Below are 20,508 nucleotides of genomic sequence, written 5' to 3'. Positions count from 1 at the left end.
TCACTTCTTCAAAGGGCTGTTTGAGGTTTAATGGTTTAAGTTTAGGGTTAGGGGTGGGCGATCTGATGATTTTAGATCGTGATCCATCTTGAAGGCGTCCACAATCAACTTTTCATGCAAATCATATATTGCAGTATTTAATTTAATCTTATTTCTGATCTTCGCATGTCTTCATTGACTAGCTGATCCATGTTATGTTATTGGAGTGATGTGGCCAACTAGATGACTATGCTGATTAGACAAATTACTTCCTGAGTGACATGTTATGAATAATTGAATGTGAGTTATAGCTAACAGCATGGCAGATGAGGAGCTGGTGCCAAAAAACTATTTTTAATGCAATATTCTCTCATGAGAGTGAGGGAGAAATGCAAGTGCAAATTGAGTGATTCATGGGCCATTTCAAGTCTGGCTATAGTCTAGAGTATTTCAAAATTCAGAAAAAAAGATCTTGATTGCATTTAAAATTGATCATGACATACATTTTTGGCCAGACTGCCCACCCCTAGTTGGGGAAAGTAAGGGGAGAGGCATGTAATAGTTAGAACGTGAGTTCATCAGTGTGGGTCTTAACAAGTACAAAAATACGAAGGTACAAAAGTAGAAAAAGACAAAAGTATTGAAGCGCAGAAGCTACATATTTTATCCTTTTAAAGAATGCCAAATCTATGAGAACGTTTGTTTTTGATTTCACCTGTAACACCCTCAACGACTATAACCTCAAACCTCTTGTTGTATGTTTGTTGATAGGGATCGTATAAGGACCACCATCAATGTGCTGGGTGACTGTATCGGCGTGGGCGTAGTGCAGCATCTGTCCAGACATGAGCTACAGAGCTGTCCAGTCTGAACTTCATGAGGCTTGACAGCATCTGTTTCCAAAGGCTAAGATTCATATGATGATTCATGTTCTCTTTGTTACATTGATGAGGAGAATTTAACTACCTATATGCACTTATAGCTGATGCTGATTTAACTGAGAATATTGACAGTCATTATCCCCAAGAACATGTTTTAGAGCTTCAGAAAAAAACACTTAAAGATTCTCTGTGACTTGCATATGTTTAGAAAGGGGGCAGATCTTCTCATCTGTGAGTCAGCAGCCCCTGTGCCTCCTCGTATCATCAGGAGTGTTAAGTATGTGTATGCGGGTGTGTATTGATTTGGTTAATTTAAGTATTGTTAGTGAAAATAATGGAGACCCCAGGACGAGAAGGAAGGATCTTAACAAACAAAATTAACAAACAAACATGAGGTTATAGAGACATCTATTTAACCCATGTATGTAAAATGTGATGAGTAGACCAGCCCACTGTTCCCTTCCTTGTATATTGTAGAGGTGTCTTTTATAGGGAACACTCTACCACCATCTGCTGGCAGGGATATCATATTGCAAGACAAATAACTATATAAATGACCTAGTTGCACATGAGAAAAGCAAATACATATATATCTGTTTAATATTTTATGGTACCGCAATGTATGAATTATAAGTAAACACAAGAAAATGTTGGCCTGGATCTGAAACATGATGGTCATGTTTAAAAGCTACAAACAAGGCAATAAAAGATCATTTTACCTTATTGATTCAAGGACTCAAGTGTCTTCAGTTAGCCAAGCGCTTAAAAACAAGATAAGCCACAATTTAAAGCTTGGCAAGCCTTTCTTGGAAGTTAGACAAGATAATTTATTAACTTGTTTATTTTAACTAGTCATTAAAACAATGTTGAAACCCCGAAAGCTATCCACTTTTAATTCAGGGTGTCTCAACTGCACCAAATCTGTGGGGAAACAAATGCTTTTAGTCACAAGTCTGGGCATGTTGCAGTATTTCTGGGCTGTTCAAAGTAGCGTTATAAATAGAAAACTGTAAACACACCCGAAATGCATTATACTGCCAAACAGCCAATGGCAGGAGAAGAATAGGAAACTGTGGCTGCCCCCTCTGGGTGCTGAGCACAATGTTAGAGAGATGCCACTGACATCGCCCAGAGCTCAGTGCAGCTGTGAGGAGAGACGGAAAGAAAGAGAGAGAGGAACGGAAAGGAGGGGGCTGTTAGCATCACAGCCAGCGTGCAAGAGAAAAGGAGGGGAATTCATGTGGAGGAGGGGTTTCATCATGAGTGAGAGAGCTTAAAAGAGATGGTGAGAAAAAGCAAGAGAGAGAGAGAGCGAGGCTGTGTATGTGAGGGAGGAAGATGCTGTTGCCAGGGAACAGCGGTGAGGTCGAACCGTCCATCTTTTCCAGCTCGCAGGAGGATAAAAACAGATTAAATCATGGATGCAAAACGGACTGAACGTGAGGGGAGGAATAACAGCTGATCCTGACTGCAAGCGGCCGAAGAGAATCAAAGAGAAGGTAGGCAGGTGTGATTACATAACCACCATAACACAGCGCCCATACGGCTGACATCATCACAGCAGGATTAGAGCCTGGGGTGGGGGCATTAGTGTTGTTGGGGGGAGGAGGGGGGGATTCGTCAGAGACAAGCAGAAATAAATAGGAGGAAGAGAGATGGAGAGTCATCGTCATGAGGCGAGCTAAAAGCGCTGGACGAGGATTATCTTTTGTTCAAAAGGCAGCACAGTATCTGACTGGCAGAGGAGACGAAAGATGAAAGCAGGATGGCGTTTGCTGTGCGATGACCCTGACTCTCTTAACTGTTCTCCTCTCTACAGGACACAATTTCTCTCTCAGGTTCCGTTCGCAGCATCAGTAAAGAGCAAGAATTGGGACCTGAACACAAGAGTGTCCCACCTGCAGATGTAAACAGTGGTTTCCCTCACTCTGCTCAGGCAGATTTAAGGAGGAGGAAGAGCAGGAAAAGAGAGAGGAGCATCTGAAATCAAACTTCAAAACGGCGAAGAGGAAGTCTTCTTAATTACACTATGTGAGTACCGTACCCTCCCTTTGTATGAGACATGATTTTTCAGGCTTTGACAGGATATAGTGCATTTTTCCAGGCCAGAGTCTCAGTAGATAACATGATATTTAATGCTTCGTTTCATCGGCCACTGCTATTACTGAGAGAGCGTCTGTTTCCATTTGTCAAATAAAGAAAGGATGGCAGTCGTGACAGATTAGCTACTCTCCTCTCACACACATTTTAATGCCCTGAAAATGTCATTTCTCAATCGGCTTCTAGACGAAAGTAACATGTATGAACCAATTTTAGAACTGCTTTTGCCATTTCAGATGACATGTTTCGGTTTCTCTGTCGTGTATTGTTCAGGATTTAGCAACATTTTAATCAGATTCTGTCAAACCACAGCCACTCAGTCCTGACAAAGCAGATAAGCTGAGTGTTATCTATAAATGATACTTAAAGATGTATTTGAACTTGACAAGTCTAGTCACTATAACTATGACACTATGACTAGACTATGACTTTCTGTTCTTTTAACTGTAATTTACCTTTATCATTACCCTTTATCATCAGTAGCTCTGTTGATGCTTATCTCCAAGCTGCAGGCCATGTAAATGATTTCATAATGCAAAGGACGAAAGAATACTGTGATGTTAGTTCAAGTGAAAGCTCTACTGCTTCACTTACATTTTGCTTATTGAATGTCAAAGAAAGTCACTTGTCAAGGAAAATATGCTTAAAAAACAAGCAAGTATCTTTTCAGCGTTCCATTTTTTGACAGACTATTAAGTGTTTGGTTTGATAAGCACAGCACAGTGAACAGCTCACGAGATAGTGTTTGGAAAACGAAGGCTGCTCTGCCATATGGACTCCAATCCCCTACCAAACACACTACTTTGTGTCCATTAATCAGCCGTTCAATGTATGAGCAGCTGAGCCTTGGCAAGAGACATCTGCACAGACAACAAACCACACGCACCGATCTGGTGTGAGAATTCCCCTACTTTATTCTCAGCTAATCACACGACCTCTTTCATTCTTAATCCAGCAGAGAAAATGATCAATCCGTCTCAGAAAGAGTGTGAGAACAGAGGAATGTTCAAATCAAAGTGAGATGTAGCTAAAAGGGTCTTCATTGATGTGGTGTTTCAGGAGTTCCCCAGCAGTCCCACATCAAACACTCCGACTATCTCATGGGATAATGCAGTGTAAACACATTCTCCTTCATTATTTAGAATCCAATCATCCAATCACAACACAGCAGCATGTAGCCTGAAGGCATGTGCCTGTCCCAGTATAGGCACTGATGGCCTATCAGTGCCATCCCAGTGGATAAATGGACTGCAGTAATGTCTGCTATAGCATGAACTCTGGCTGGGACAGTGATGTAGGAAGGACACTCCTCCCCCATACGCACATTTCTGACCAGAGACTCACACATGATGTTCGTTCTGTGCATGACTGATCTAGCCTGCAAGAACTGACCCAAACACGAGAAACAAAGCTTTACTTCACACTCCAATAAAAAGACATGCAGTGTTGGATCATGAGACTTCTGTCATATCTGATTTGGTTATGTAAAATATGGAAGTTGAGATCACCATCTGCTTTACGATGGCACGTATGATTTGTTTGTATCACCCTGAGGGGCTGTATGAGCAATGTTTTATTTTTGTCTCTGACTCTAGGGATGTAGGGAACACAAAGCCACTGGGACTGAGTTTTTATACTTTTTTATTTTATGACATCATTACCCATGACAAATTAGCCATAGTGTTTTAGGAAATTAGAAAACGTATTTTGTCTTGGGCTAACTAATCAGCAGACCACACTTTGTTATGTGTTATATCAGGGATAAAAGTTGATGATAAGGCAAGATTGTTGGCCGGATTCTTCATTACATTCATACTCCAGCAACGTAGCATATCGCTTCTATGAGGTTGTTGGACTTGCCTGAAACAGGTTAAAAAAGGAATTATTGAAATTGAAAAGAGGAGAATATATAATAATTCCTCATCACTAGTATGGTTCAAGCTCCAAAATCAGTCCTACATTTCCCATAAGGCAACTGGATTGTTCTTTCATTAAACCCTCCCTGTCTGGTAAACACCCACGTCTTTCAAACTCCACACCTTGAATTTTTGTAGCTCTGGCTTTCTGTCATTTAAATTTGAAGTCTGGAGCAAAAATTCAGATAATCCTGATGGAGTCATCAGGGTGGTGTAAAGTGGGTGGAGTGGCCCTTTGAGACAGCTACAAGTGCTGCGTGTTTTAACAAGCTTGTAACACTCTGGTTGCAACTGAATGGCATTGTTTTATGTGTTTGTCAACCACAGTGAGCTGAAGCCTGTCCTCCTTGGCAGAGGATGGGTACAGCAGAAGCCACTTTACGCATGGACAGCATGGAGGTGAAGGACGAGTGGCAGGATGAGGACTTCCCCAGGTAATTGTGTGTCTGTGTGTGTGATTTGTACACAGGCTTTGAAAAACGAGCCCAGCTCTGATGATTGTCACGTGTGTTGAAAGCTGAGAGGCAGCAGGTGTGTTCTTTCCTTGATGTAGTCGTTATGTGTTACGTGATGAGGCTGTGTCAAGTCAGTGAACGAAACAGCAGCAACCATGGAGAAAAAAAGGAGGAGAAGTCAAACACTTCACAGCATCTGGCAACGGAAAAATAGTCGACCACCCACGCTCTTTTACTGACAAGAATCACTTCTATAGAGGAGGAAATGTGTTTGTGAAAAATGCGCAGAGGAAACTGATTATTCAAGGACATCCAGTGTATTCACAGCATATCTTTGTACAGTATATTGTACATTATTCTCCATTTTGGTATCTGGCTGCTGCAAGTCTAAGTCATTGGCTAAATCGTAAACTGTACATGAGATAAGGGAAGAGGAATAATTGTAATGGAGGAAAAGCAAATTAACTGTTTTTGTTTTTCTATTTCTCTATATCTCTACCATACCGTGTATACACAGTTCTTATTTCTGTATGTATAATGTGGTAGAATATAGTTGCACACAGTTGTAACCTGAGTCCTATAGAGAAACGTTCAAGATGCTTTTACACTGCAAACTGTTTTTCTCCTCCCCACTGTTTAATCCACTGTTAAATATCTGTTGCTGCTGTCTTTAACGTATCTCTATAAAGCTTCTGACAACATAATAACAGCAATTATTTCAGCTGCTCCATCAACTAGCCCATACTTGTGGTTGTTTTAGGGTGTGTTTGTCTATTCATGCATGACTGTGTTAATGTCTGTGTCTTTCTCCGTCTGTCTGTGTATATGTATGTGTGTGTGTTTGTATCAGTGCTATCAACTGTAATGGAACCTTCTTGTCCCCCAGCACTGAGGGTTCAGCTGTCTTATTATAATGTCAGAGGGGAGTTGGTAATTATTGTTGTTGCTTTCTGCGACGACATATTGTTTTTAAGGACACACTGGAGTTAAATCACAATAAAGACGCTCCAATACAAAAGGCCAAGTGCAAAGATGTGAGAAACGACTGCTCATACTACATAGTTTATTTAGAAATTAATGTATTACTTACAATTACTAAGAACTAACTTAGAAAAAGACCAAAACAATTATCAACTTCATACCAGGAGAGTGATGGGCCAACGAGAAACTTGACTTTCCATGTCATTTTTTTTTTTTATATTTTTCGATTTTTGTATTTATTCTGTATATTGATGTCTTTCTCTGCAGGCCACTACCAGAGGATGGATATGTTGATTCCTCATGTGGCCTCACTGACACCAGGACCAGTAAGTGAATAAATACACAGCATTAAATGCATTTTTTACTTTGTTCTGTATTTAAACATTCCTGGTCTGCCTGTCCAGATCCTCCCACCACTCTGAATGTGGGCGAGTCCATGGCCCAGCGTAAGCGCCGCACTCTGGTCGCCCCTGATATGAATCTTTCCCTGGATCAAAGCGAGGGATCGGTGCTCTCTGATGACTTCCTGGAAACGCCCGATGACCTGGACATCAATGTAGACGACATAGAGACTCCTGATGAGACTGATTCACTGGAATTCATCAACAACGGCAACGAGCTGGAGTGGGAAGGTCAGACAACACTGATAATTTTAGAAACATGTATGTAGGATGTGTGTTGGAATTTATTTAAGAAGCAAATCACAATACCTGTAGTGTCTTTGGTTTGAGTCCTGCCTCTGATATCACTGGCTTTTCAATCAAAAATGGCTGCCAACTGTCAAATACAGCAAAAAAATAAATCAAACACTGACACACATCTTCCACAGCCAGGAAAAACTGTATTGTGATTCAGTAGGATTTGAGTATTTTAACCTTCACACATGCAGCTTTTATTGTTGGGCCATTGTGTATTGCATTGCAAAATACTGTCAGGTGTGCCTTTTATTTTGTCCACAACCTGTAAACAAAGCCTGTGGTGAGAATATCATTGTGGGAGCTGTGCAAAATGTAAAGGCTATGTGTGAAAAGTCTGAATTGTTTCTCGATAATGTTTCATTAGATCGATTCTGCTTGGCAAAGCCCAGACAAGTATTAGTAGAAACTGTCACTCGATGTGAGTCATGTTAAGGTTTTGTAGCAGACACTTATAACAAGTCCCAACTCCCTGACCCTAATTCGCCTGATTTTTACTTGTAGTGATTTCAAAATTGTTAGTGGCCAATGAAGGTTAAAAAACATTGTTGTGTCACCTTGTGTCTAGATGACACTCCTGTGGCCACTGCCAAGCGTCTTCCAGGTGAAAGTGAAGAGGAGAGAGACTCATCCGGTCGTCTGTGGCGAACAGTGATCATCGGTGACCAGGAGCAGCGGATTGACATGCAGGTCATCAGACCATACCTGAGGGTGGTCACACACGGAGGTTAGTAAAAGAGTTTATTTAAATACTTCTTGTTTGTGTGTTAGATTGAAGCTGTTTTATTCATTATTATATGTTTTTATTAATAATGTTTTAATGCAAAAAGGAAAAACCAATGCACTCAATTAAAGAGAGCTGGGATGAATCGGATTATAGTCCAACAAAAAGAGAATTCGTGAGGATAGGATTTGTATCGGGACTCAGTTGTCAGTTTATTTGGTACAACTAGCTAAAGCTAAAAGAGTTTAACACAAAGGTCCTGGAATAAATCTTGTCTTTGTGTTTAGTTTATAATGTTTTTGGTTGAAACTGTTCTGAGTTTGATTCAACTTAATGATCATTTTAGGGGCTGTAGTTGTGGTGCTGTTTAATAGTACTGTACTATACTGACAGGTTTTTTTCTATTTTTTAGTCACTTGATACACCTGAAATGATTTAATGCCGTTTGTAACATGAAAACTTTCCATACTGAAGAAGACACACCGCCGAAACCTAAATTGTGCATTTAATTCTGCTGTGCTAAACATGAAAATAAAAAAAATAGATATGATTATAGGTCCTTCGGATAGATTTTGGTGTGCAAACTTTTTTTGTTCTTGAACTTTTAAAAAGCTTTTGTACAAGTCATAACTAGGGCTGAACAATTTGGGAAAAAAATCTGAAAATCTGCAATTTTTCTGACCAATATTGCGATTGTGATTCAATTTGCGACAAGCTTCAGTTCAATATTCACTGTGTAATAGATTTAAAACATGTGATGGAGCATTACCACATTGATATACCATCAAAATTAGAACTGATCTATATTTAAATAAAAAAACGAGAATTTAAAGATATGAATTGCTGCCAACAAGTGTAATTGCTTACATTTCTGTAAGCAATTTCTGACACTGAAATGTGTCAGGCCCACAAGCAGCATCTAAATACTGTACATTCTGCAATCAAGTTAAATAAGTTTGTCTCTTCCAAGCCGAAATACTTCCATATCACGGAAGTGCTGCCTTTCTTTGTTACTAAATCGTCCAAGGTTGCTGCTGGATCCGAGGACGCCATTTTTCCACACCACAAATCAAAAGTTTTACTTTACATATACATATCTGATCTGATTTGAATTTGATTAAATCATTCAGCCCTAGTCATTACAAAGATTTCACCAGGATTTCAATAATCTCATCAGGGGTGGAAAAGCATGAAAGCACTCAGACCATCCACAGACATTGAAACTCAAGGAATAAAAGGACAATCAGAACAAACCCACTTATATGGCATATTTATTGCATCACATTGAAATGTAACTTTAATGATGTTAACCAGACCCAGTCCACAACCACCCACTCTCAGCAAGCATGCAAAAAGCACACCTGACAATTTTAATTACACAACGCTACTTTGAAAGCAATAAAACATAATATGATAATATTGATAATGCAGTCAGTGAAACAAATGGCCATCATCATCATCTCTCTCTCTCCTCTTTTAGGTTATTACGGTGAGGGTCTGAATGCCATCATTGTGTTTGCTGCCTGCTACCTCCCTGACAGCAGCTGTGAGGACTACACATACATCATGGAGAATCTCTTCCTGTAAGATCCAGTCTGGTCTCTCTCAAGGGGCTCTTTGAAACCGACACGCTGTATTATGAGCCTTCTCATAATGTTGTTTTTCTACTTTCTTCTTTTTTCCACTGTGTTATTGATCATAGGCTATGACCAGAGAAAATGTTTCATGGGGTGTGCATGTCAAATCATGTTTGAAACGATTATTAACTTCACATGCTAAAAATCAAATGACAACATTCATTTTAGATTTAAGAATTTTGAAGCATAAATCTGGATCAGATCCACTTCCCAACACAGGAATTCTTTCAATTAAAGTGTTGTACCGTCAAAACTGAGCTTGTTTGTTCTGTCCTCAGATATGTTGTGAGCAGCCTGGAGCTGCTGGTGGCGGAAGATTACATGATTGTTTACATGAACGGAGCAACTCCTCGCAGGAAGATGCCCGGCATCAGCTGGCTGAAGAGATGCTACCAGATGATTGACAGGAAGTAAGACTGACACTATATCAGAACAGTTTGGGATGGACATGAGAACAATTTTAAGAATGTCAAACTAATATTGTTGATGATAAGGATAAATTATGATTTTGTTTTGTTATGATTTGATGATAATGATAAATCTAAATGTTTCCTGCAGACTGAGGAAGAATCTAAAGTGTCTCATCATCGCTCACCCAACATGGTTCATCCGGACTGTCCTGGCCATCTCAAGACCTTTCATCAGGTGAGGATTCATTCAATGTGGTTTCACAGTCCATCAGTCTGTCCCGTGTCATACATTCTACGAGAACCTCGTCTGCAAACAATTCTGATAAACAGAAGGAAGATGAATGAGGGGATCATGACATAATGATTCAGTTGCATGTAGATTCAGACCATCACAAACCATAAAAGTGTTGTTCTTGCACAAAAAAATGAGCTTTGATATCTCAAGAAAACCCCACCGGATTATTTCTTTAAATGAACATTAAGTGCAATGATTTACCTACACCTAACTGCATTCAAGAAATACAGGCATAGTTTGCTTTGAAAGATAGCTGGCTCGTCCCAGTTTGTGGCCATTCCTCAAACCGGCTGTTTAGCCCTCTTGCTAAACACCGGTAATTTTCAATGATCATAATAGCACAAATAATTCACATGTAAATCTCTTAATAAATAAACATGTTTTTACACTAATATAAAGCGGGAGATTACTGAGCAACAAAAACTGATTTATCGAACTTTTAAAATAATCCCTAGGAAGTCTTTGAATATATATGTCAATTTGCATTATTATAATATTCTTTTCTTATGGACGGACCCCCATGCCTCCCACTCTTTTGTGTCAGATATTTTGTCATTGTAATCTGTATATATTTTGTTGGTCTGTTCTGTACACGCAACATCTATTGCATCTGTCTGTCCTGGGAGTGGGATCCCTCATGTGTGGCTCTTCCTGAGGTTTTTTGGTCCCTGCTAAAAAAAAAACATTTGGTTTTTTTTTCCTCACTTCGAATCGAGGATCTAAGGACAGAGGATGTCAATCACTATACAGATTGTCAAGCCCAGTGAGGCATTGTGATTGTGACTTTTGGCTATATAAACTTGACTTGACTCTAATTGTGCTAATTGTGTAATAAGAGTGATAGAAGTTTTCAGACAGGATCATTTCTGACAATAATTTGTATGTTATTCATGGTTTCTGCAGCGTGAAGTTCATGGATAAGATTCGGTATGTTCACAACCTGGAGGAACTCAGCCAGATCATCCCCATGGAGCACGTGCAGATCCCTGAGTGTGTGTTGCAGTAAGTACACTGAGCCACCAAGGGTCGCTGTTGAGACACCAAAGTCTATCACAGCTCATGTTTTAGCAGTAGTATTGCACACTTGAAAGATTGCTCATAGTACAGTGACCAAACTAAACCTGAGTCTTGTGTCCTTAACTCTGTCCTTAACTCATTAATGTTTAGTATGTTTAATTATTACCATTTGTTTGCATGTACAGTATAGTGTTTACTTGAATGTTCTTGGACAGGTGAAACAGTAGACGATCAAGTTGGCAGAGACATGACAGCCAAGTCCTAAACAGCGTACAATAGACAGTTTTCTAACAAGTGAAATATTGGTGTTCATATGAAAATTAATATCTGTCGGTGGCTGTACCTCAACATATTTAGCTGGGTGAATCTCATAACAAGAGACTTAGGGAATCACTGCAGTGAATCCAGTATCAGTAACACAGTAGACAGTGCCAAACTACAACAGCAGAAACAATCTGAGCCAACACACTGCAGTTGACTGAGTGAGAAGTATGTCGTATGTATGTAATGACACATCAGCCTAAGATTTCTTTTCTCTGTTTTTTTTAAAGGTATGACGACGAGAAGATAAGAGCACAAAGAGAAAGGTCAGCAGTAGACTCTCGTGTGATTTTATTTTTATAAAGAGATTTAATGTATGCTCTTTTTCCTGAGTCAGTTTACATAAATATTTGCCTGTCTTACTTGCAGACTTGAGCAAGAGCAGCAGCAGACAAACTCAACACCGCCTAAAGAAAGGTGACCTCATTTTGCAGTACATACAGTCCTAAGCCATTTTTGGATGAATCAAAGGTTTTTTTTTTACCACAGCACTGCAGCACCAGAACATGGAAACAGTTCAGACATTTTTATTCTCTTACTTAGAAGAATTCTGAAACTGTTTTATTTTCATTTACTGATGTTCAGTTCTTGAGATACTGAAATAAGGCTGTTCCTTTTATTAAGTGTGAGCTGCTTCTGCAGCTACATACATATATTTTGGCAACAGAAAGCATAGCCTAATATGGGCGACATGAGCAAACAAAACATTTATATTACTTATGGCTTAACTTTAATCTGTCATTTCCAGGCCAAAGTCAATGATCACAGAGGTTGGCCGTGACATCTGACATTAAGGTAAGGGTCCTCGTGAACTTAGCTACCTTTCCAATTTCATCCAGGCCGGTTTGTAATGTCAGCCCTCTGTAACTAATCTGTGACATACGGAGCAATGTTCTCTTCTGCTTGCACACACACACACTTGGGTACAAAAAGCAGCCATGATACAGTAAATCAGCCAAATGTTGGACGATAGCCTGTCTAGAGTGTTGGGTCACTGACCAAAGGTCTGAAGGGTCAGTTCTCAGTTCAGGGGCTCCGAGATCCAATTTACAGTATCAGAGCGAGTTCAGTAAGAGCACAGGCAGAAAGAATGAGAGGGTGACTCAGATAACAGTTTCTTAATACCTAAATCTTCTCTGAAAAAGATACAGCTCCTTTAATTTTTCAGTCACAAGTAGAGCTGCAAAGATTAGTTTATTTTCTATGTCTTATATTAAAGTACATTTTAGTAAATGAAATATTAATTGTCCAAAGCCATATATAGTGTTTTGGAATGTTGGTTGAACAAAACATGACGCTTGATGACATAACCTCTCAGATATTGTAAATGTTGTAGCTAATGTCTATATTTTATAGACCAAACAATTAACTGATTAATCAATAAAAAAATCAGAAGAGCAATCAACAATGAAAATTATCATAGTTACAAATAAATTTAATTTATAATGTTATAATAAAATTATTAATGGATAGTCAGCCTCAGGGGGAAGCTGAAGAAGACACCGGTTTCTTTAAATACATTAAGCACATTGTCACTTCAGGGCTGCAACTAATTATTTTCATTATCGATTAATCATTTATTCTATAAATGTCAAATTGTTAAAAGAAATGCTCATCACAGTTTACCAAATTGTTAATTTTGTCCAACTAGCAGACCAAAATCCCAGAGACACTTCATTTACTGTCATAACTGACGAAGGAAAACAGCAAATCTTTCCGTTCAAGAAGCTGGAACCCTGACATTTTTCCTTGAAAAATGACTGAATCCTTGATTAATAGATTATTAAAACAGTTGGCAATTAATTTTCTTTAAATCAACTAATGTAACAATCCACTATTTTTTTCTTTCTTTAATGGGACCCTGAAGATGTGAATAACCTCAACATATTAGATAAATTAAAGGTAATAAAAGTAAAGAAACAATCATGAACATGGGCTCTGAGACGTGTCCTTCTTCGTGCCATAAGATATAGTACCATCAGATTACTATCAATCATCAAGTCCAGCTCATTTTCTCTTTCGCCAAGTCATGTTTCAGTTCTTTAAATTTCAAAATGTGTTCGACTCCAAGAAATGTGAGCTGATCCTCGAACATCACATTGCCTCCGAACAACGTGTTACATAAATCGCAGCTGCTCGTCTCTTTAAGCCGGCCTCCATACAACCGATCACTTCTATTTTTAATGGCTTGTACAACTGAGGTCTGGCAAATTGATCCACGATGCACAGCCTGTCCTGAAATCGGGGGAACTACCCACCGCAGCAAGTCGGGGTGTGTAAGGCAGGGTGAGGTGGGTTATTTTAGAAACTCACCCCCCTTCTGTGCACCCCTGTGCTGCTGACCAATCCTATCAGCCTCCATTTATCAAAGGAGCTATCAGCCGGAGGACTGGCTGACATCCCAGGAATGGATACAGGCACCATCTCTTAACTAAATGCCAAGGGAGGAAGCAAGGGGAAAATAAATAGGCTAACCTGATATGTCTCAAGTTGGGTTTAGTTTAGAATGTGTGCATGCCTATTGACAAATTCAAAGATTATATTAGAAATGTTGTGTTTGTGGAGATGCACATGACGTCTGTCAGGACAAAGGTGATGGACAAAGAATGAGAATTAAACTGTCTGTATTTACATTACAGAGCTTTAAATTGAAGAACCAGTGGGGAACATTCATTCATTAAAATGGGAGTCAACCTGGACCACCGTCACATGCTTGTCGCACAGGATTAAATCTCCTGACTGGATCCATTAGCTGCAAGACAATCATTTCTCAGAAACATGACCTTCAGTGACATGCTTGCTTCTAACTTCAAGTAAATTTACACCAAAGCATTACAAGATAGAGCTAAATCAAAAATGATCAGCTCCCTGCATGTCAAGATGAGCTTTATCTACAGCATGACTTCAACTATATGAATGAAAAATTATTTTCATGGATGAATACTCAAGCCGGGAATATTGTCCGTTTTAAATTGTACATACTTGTATATATATATATTTTTTGTGAAAGCGTTTGCACAGATATTTGATATGAATGGCATGGGTGTTGTTTGGTTTCATGGCCGTTAACTGAAAAACAATGTGCAATGATATTGTTGTTAGACCTCCAGTAGATGTTACTGATGCAAACGTGTATTACAGTTTTCCAGGGTTTGATATGCAGGTGGCATGCTTGTTTATATCCTTCCTTCTCTTTTACATTTGTTTTTGTCAGTTTTTAAGTCATTTGCCATCGTGTTTCCAAAGGTACTTTTACAAGATGGAAGTCATACATTGTTATACAATACATTGAAATATATTTAAAGAGAGTCAGATTTATTGATAAAAGTGTTATTTATGAAAATGTGCCATTTACTGTTTGTAAAAAATAAATAAATGAGTGACCGAAACAAAAGCTTTTGTCATGATTAGTCCTCTTGTGTCCAACCTTGACTTCTGTGTCAGAACAGTCTTGCTCGATTTCATCACAGCTCGTATATTCCCATCTCTTTTATTGAGTCTAAATGTGTTCCACTTTGATCCAGAATGTTTTTTTGACAGACAGGTCTAGATGAGTTATTAAAGAGCATATTTATAATTTATGAGAGTGTTGGCCAAGACAGTGAATGTCCTTTATGTCACCTGACAGCCCTGTGCTGTTGTTCATAGGGGTCATTCAAACATCATGCTCCACTGAAGTGACCTTTCTTTATTTTTAAATGCCAAGTTACTGTGATCACAAGGTATTAACACAATACATAACCCACAATAAACTCCTTTCTCCTGCAGCTCCCTTGACATTTTGACCATTAACCAATATAGTCTATTATGTAATTTCAGTCATTCAAACAATTAATGATTCTTTGGATTAGACATGAAAAGGAGGACTTAGTTCAGTGAATCACCTCTTATGTCTCTTGGCCTGTCCGACAACAAAATTAATGTTCCAGCATCAGAATGTTAACTCTGCTGAAACTGTGTTACATTTTGGAAAATAGGCGTATTTGCTTTTTTACTAAGAGTTCGATGTGAAGATCCGTACATCTATCATATCTTTGTGATTAGTATAGTGCTAGAGCCTGGAGGCTATAAGCTTAGCTTAGCTTCATTTAGCTTAGCATAAAGACTGGAACTAGTGAGAAACGGCTACCTTGGCGGGGCCAGGGGCATCAGGTTGAACCCCCAGGTTTGTGAGGTACATTATGTGTATTGGTAGGGTTTTTTCCCCACCCCACCTCTCCTGGTCCTTGTCACGCACAATATCTTTTGTATTATTTACTGCAAGCGATGAAAGCATTCCAGATGGTTTCCTGTAATATTATGTGAACTTTACTGTATTCATTTGTTTGTATTGATCTGTTTTGGCTGGAAATATTGGATCAGATTCAGACAGCCTCTGTAGAATAAACAAAATATAATTTGAATACAGCTTTTAACCAAAAGCAGCATCTAAAAAATGCTGATTAAAGTAGCCTACATTTCTTTTCATACTGTCATACTGTTCCACCGGGATAATGTTTTATGGTGCTATGAAGATTGTAATTTACAATGATGTAAGACCATTATGAAAGTCTTTTTTTCACAAAAGTTTATAAGACTGATCATTTATATGCAAAATCGAAATAAATAAAGAAAATCACATTGCATCATCAACCTAAAACTTAATTAATTCCTCCTTAAATTCCATGCATTAATATAGGAAATGCAATATATATAAAATCCCGTCCCAGAAGTGCATTATGGCCACAGATTAAGCAACCAACAAACTGGTACATGATTTGAGTTGGTCTCAATCTCAATAGGTTGAATATTATAGTTAAATTGTGACACACACAAAAAGTAATGCATTACAATCATTCACCAAGCTGCTGGTCATGTAAAGGTTTGTCTGTCTTCTCACTCTAAGAAGGAAAAAGTATGTGCACCACATGCTTCACATGGTGGACCACATGGTTTGGTGCCCTACAAAATGTCTGAGCCTATGTGGGACTGTTTTGTAATCCAAACCAAATACTTACAGACATGCGTTATAGTTGTCTAGAGTTCACAACTACAGACTACTACAACAAATCAAAGCTGCCAATCACTTTTGATAGAAGAGGTAAAATAAATATTATCATCACATGGTGTTGAGAGGTATCTCTTTTCCCCTGAGATAGTCATGGAGCTGCAACATGAAACCATGTGCTCTGATAAGTGGGACTCAAAGTTCACCTCTTTCGCACTTAGATGGCCATAACTCGGGACACTGGTCACACGGCTGGCTGCCATGTACTCGAGCAGGTTGCATCAGAAATATGCGTGACGCAGCGGACAGACACACAGCAGCTGAATATAAATATAAGACTAAATATAGTGCTTCTGGTTTTCAGCCACCCGGAGCTGTCTAAGCACGGAAATTTTTCCTCTGAAAAATCAAAATAATTACATTTTTTTTTCTCTGAGCTGCGATACAGATGTTTCCGTAACAGGATGTAACTTTCATAATGTGGCATTATGCAAGTTCAGCACATTATGATTGTACAATATGCAGCACTTGCTTCCTCTCCAAACATTACCTTTTCTCAGACCAAAAGTCCCTCGTGATGAATTAAATCTGCACTTAAATCACTTGTCTTGAGTTTTATTGTAAAAGATTATTAGGTTATTAGCAGTAACAGTCTACAGTAGGTCTTTGTTATAGACTCCACATGTGGCTGTGACTCTTTCCAAAGAGAGAATTAATTTTGTGTTTCACAGCTTAGCCCCCTCACCATTTTTCCATTATCTTCCAATAACTCTGCTGGGTTTGGGATTTGTCGTGCATATGCTTGGCCAGTGTTCACTGACCCCTGACAGCAGGTGGAAAGTTTGGGATCCACTTCATGCAAGTGTGACGCTCCCAAGTTCTCCTCCCGTTGGTGCTGCACCCTGTAAGGCGACATCCTATTGGCTGCAGGAAAAGGGGGCTGATTGGTTTGAGAGGCTGTGACGCTGCAGCTAAATCCTTTATATGCCCGGCAAAGAGATTGTCTATCAATGAAGTAGTAAAAGGAGGGAACATCTGAGACGGAGGAGAAGGAAAGGTTTTTTTCAAAGGAAGCCTTTGACAGACTGTTTGTTTTGGCTGGGTTCCCTTCTTTTATTTACTGAATTCCAGAGGTGACCAATACACAGACGTAATAATGAAGTTCATCATTGGCATTGGAGGGTAAGTCTCATTTTAGGTATTAAACTATTTGTCTAGAAATTGAAGTGAGGAAAATCTCAGAGTGTAACTCGTCTGTGTTGCATAACATGTATTTTAATTTCAGAGTGACCAACGGTGGGAAGACCACATTGACAAATAGACTACTAAAGACATTACCCAACTGTTGTGTGGTGCATCAGGATGACTTTTTCAAGGTAAGTCTTCTTTTATTGTGAGTTTATTGTGGTGAATTATGTTAAGTTTTAAAGCTACATTAACTATTTTAATGTATAAATATTGAGTTGAAGTAAGTATTATTTTTGATATTATTTGAATTGCTATGCTAAATTTACCCTTGAGGACATTTTGTCCAAAGAAATAATTGACCAGTCTGACCTGCAGATGTCCTGTCATCTCAGTAGCCTAGTAATACATCTGGCTGATTGTCTCCTGGACAGCCAATGAAAGGGCTGAGCGTCCCCACTTAAAGTCAGACAACAAATCATGCAAATTCTGCAGCCAGCTCATTTGACTTAAAAGAAGCCAGAAAGATTTCAGCTCTATCACATGCATCTTTTCGTTCTGCATTAAGAGCCAGTGAAGGTTGATTGACCAGCGATAATCGATTGCTTTTAAATTCAGCACCTCATACATGTTTTACTGCTAAAGCAAAACATCAAGGGGGTCGTTTAGGGTCGCAAAAAAAAAAAAATCATAATCATAATTGCCAGATCGCAAAGGCCGGTAGATTTTTCTCAAAAGAAAAGAAGACCGAGACATCTTTAAAAACACACTCCCTCTCATCAAAGTGAGGCAACGCTGACAGCATAGTGTTGAATATAAAAAAAGAAGTATTTTAGGTTTTGCAACCGATATTTCGCAAGCGCAACATCGGAAAGAAACATTTAAACCGCTACCGAAAACGTCACTGTGCGATACTTTTGGTGGAGACGAGTCCTTGACTTGTCCTGTCCAGGTGTGATCAACTCCGGCTGATTACTAGGTTGCAGCAATGTTTTATTGGTGACTGTTATTTCAGAAACCCGATCAAATAGAAGTCGGGGAGGACGGCTTTAGACAGTGGGATGGTAAGAATGGATTTCCCGTAGGAAAACCATGCAGTAATGTACATTTTCTTTCCTGCACAATTCCTTAGTTTGGTAACCAATCACTCCTAAACTTTGTGATTTTTCTATCATCTATTCTGTGAATGCTACAGACATTCACTAACCGTGACTAATGTGTGTTAAAGCACATTGGTGAGGAGTGTTTTTTGCATGTATGGTGAAGCCTGCTCTTCGCTTTCTCTCCTTGTTCTGTATCAGTGATCTCTGCCCTGGACATGGAGGCTATGATCAGCACTGTGAAGGGCTGGCAGGAGAACCCAGTCAAGTTTGCCCGCTCACACGGTGTCAGCCTGTCACCTGAAGCCGACTCAGAGAATGGCATCCACATTCTCATCGTGGAGGGCTTCCTTATCTACAACTACAAGTGGGTCACCTCTCATCTTTCTCATTTTTCTACACAAGCTCTACAATTTAACCCACAGGCCTCTTGACCTCTAAAGTTTTCCACTAATATGAGCCTCGCTTCTTCTCTGCAGGCCTATTATTGACGTCTACGACAAATGTTTCTACATTTCCATTCCTTATGAGGAGTGCAAAAGGAGGAGAAGGTAACAAGCTCTCAGAGTGACTTTGACAAATTACACTGAAGGGTTAGACGAGGCATTGCAGGCTCTAATGTGACTTGATTGATTTCTGCAGTACAAGGACATACACAGTCCCTGACCCCCCAGGCCTGTTCGATGGCCACGTCTGGCCCATGTACTTGAGACACAGGAAAGAGATGGAGAACAACTGTGACAGAATAGGTAAGCCAAAGACAATATACACATCCATAACATCAAAATAAAAGCAGAGTATCTCCCGCTCTCCTTTAGAAATAAAATAACTCTCATTTACTTCAAATGTGTCTTTCTCTGGACAGACTACCTTGACGGAATGACATCTTCGGAAGATATCTACAACAAAGTATATGAAAGCATACAGAACTCCCTGCTGAACAACTTATAGGTAAATAAGAAAATAAACTCTATTATCCTCTACTTTTCAGTGACAGATAAATGCTAAGCTTTTCATTCAATGTGGGTAACTTCTCTCTTTTCTCTTTTCTCTGCAGCAACTTGGGGACAACATTGGATTTGTGTATAGACTTGTAAATATCATTTTGAGTCAATGTGTAACACCGGTTCTGTACTTCGAGCCTGATTTGTAAATAGTTAATCCTGTAACTTATGAAGAACTAATGGCAGAAGCATTGTGTTTTGTATAATCCTGTGTAACTATTTTTCTAAAAGATAAGCCACCTCTGGACTGCCCAGTGTTTAACATCCGGGACGGATCTCAACTCTGATCTTGATCTTGTTGAATGTGAAAGTATAAAATGCCAACTGGGAGGAAGGATTTGTGTCTCGCAACTTAATGAAACGACTGAATCCACTTTACGTTTCCTGTCTTTTCTTCACAAACACCCATGTGGTTCCCACAAAGGTCAGAATCACGGAGCCTCATGTTTTACAACACAAACGTTTACACACACTGAGGATGACTGATAACATCCTGCTGCCTTTGAATGAGACTCTTTATCACCCAGATTAGATTTAGAGCCTCAATAAAGGGAGCTTGAGAGTTTTCCACAGAATAACAATAGATGAACTATTGCAGTTTACAGGACAGAAAACAAAAAAGGTCTTGTGTGAATATGTATGATATGAAAATAACTCTTTTGTAAAAACAAAACATTCAGTTGTTAATAAGTATATTACTAAAGTATATAATACAACATTAGGTAGACAATGAGTTCAATGGGGCAGGTTTTATACTAACTCAAATGTCAAGAGGCTGTAAGAGATGGTAGTGAGGCCAGGAAAGAGCCCCATATTTCTTT

The 20,508-nt window shown here is 39.1% G+C and overlaps 2 protein-coding genes across 2 annotated transcripts; both read left to right on the top strand.

The window, feature by feature from the left end:
- Positions 1-871: 871 nt before the first annotated feature.
- Positions 872-14,799, top strand: LOC311266150 (caytaxin-like). Its single transcript, XM_084368351.1, has 14 exons — positions 872-2,359; positions 2,680-2,891; positions 5,204-5,310; positions 6,580-6,638; positions 6,717-6,944; positions 7,576-7,734; positions 9,212-9,314; positions 9,647-9,778; positions 9,927-10,013; positions 10,977-11,075; positions 11,642-11,677; positions 11,781-11,828; positions 12,160-12,206; positions 14,051-14,799. Exons 3-13 carry the CDS (start codon positions 5,234-5,236, stop codon positions 12,197-12,199), a joined length of 1,068 nt encoding a protein of 355 aa, XP_084224477.1. The 5' UTR covers positions 872-2,359; positions 2,680-2,891; positions 5,204-5,233; the 3' UTR covers positions 12,200-12,206; positions 14,051-14,799.
- Positions 14,800-17,393: 2,594 nt separating this feature from the next.
- On the top strand, positions 17,394-20,060 carry LOC311266851 (nicotinamide riboside kinase 2-like). Its single transcript, XM_084369448.1, has 8 exons — positions 17,394-17,580; positions 17,684-17,774; positions 18,599-18,647; positions 18,885-19,050; positions 19,163-19,234; positions 19,326-19,432; positions 19,549-19,634; positions 19,741-20,060. The coding sequence occupies exons 1-7, from the start codon at positions 17,555-17,557 to the stop codon at positions 19,632-19,634; spliced, it is 597 nt and encodes a 198-aa protein (XP_084225574.1). The 5' UTR covers positions 17,394-17,554; the 3' UTR covers positions 19,741-20,060.
- The last annotated feature ends 448 nt before the right edge of the window (positions 20,061-20,508 follow it).

This window comes from Pagrus pagrus, assembly GCF_965226575.1.
Source record: "Pagrus pagrus genome assembly, chromosome: 12".
Lineage (NCBI taxonomy): Eukaryota > Metazoa > Chordata > Actinopteri > Spariformes > Sparidae > Pagrus > Pagrus pagrus.
Note: the sequence above shows the minus strand (reverse complement) of the source record. Positions and strands in the feature narration are given on the sequence as shown.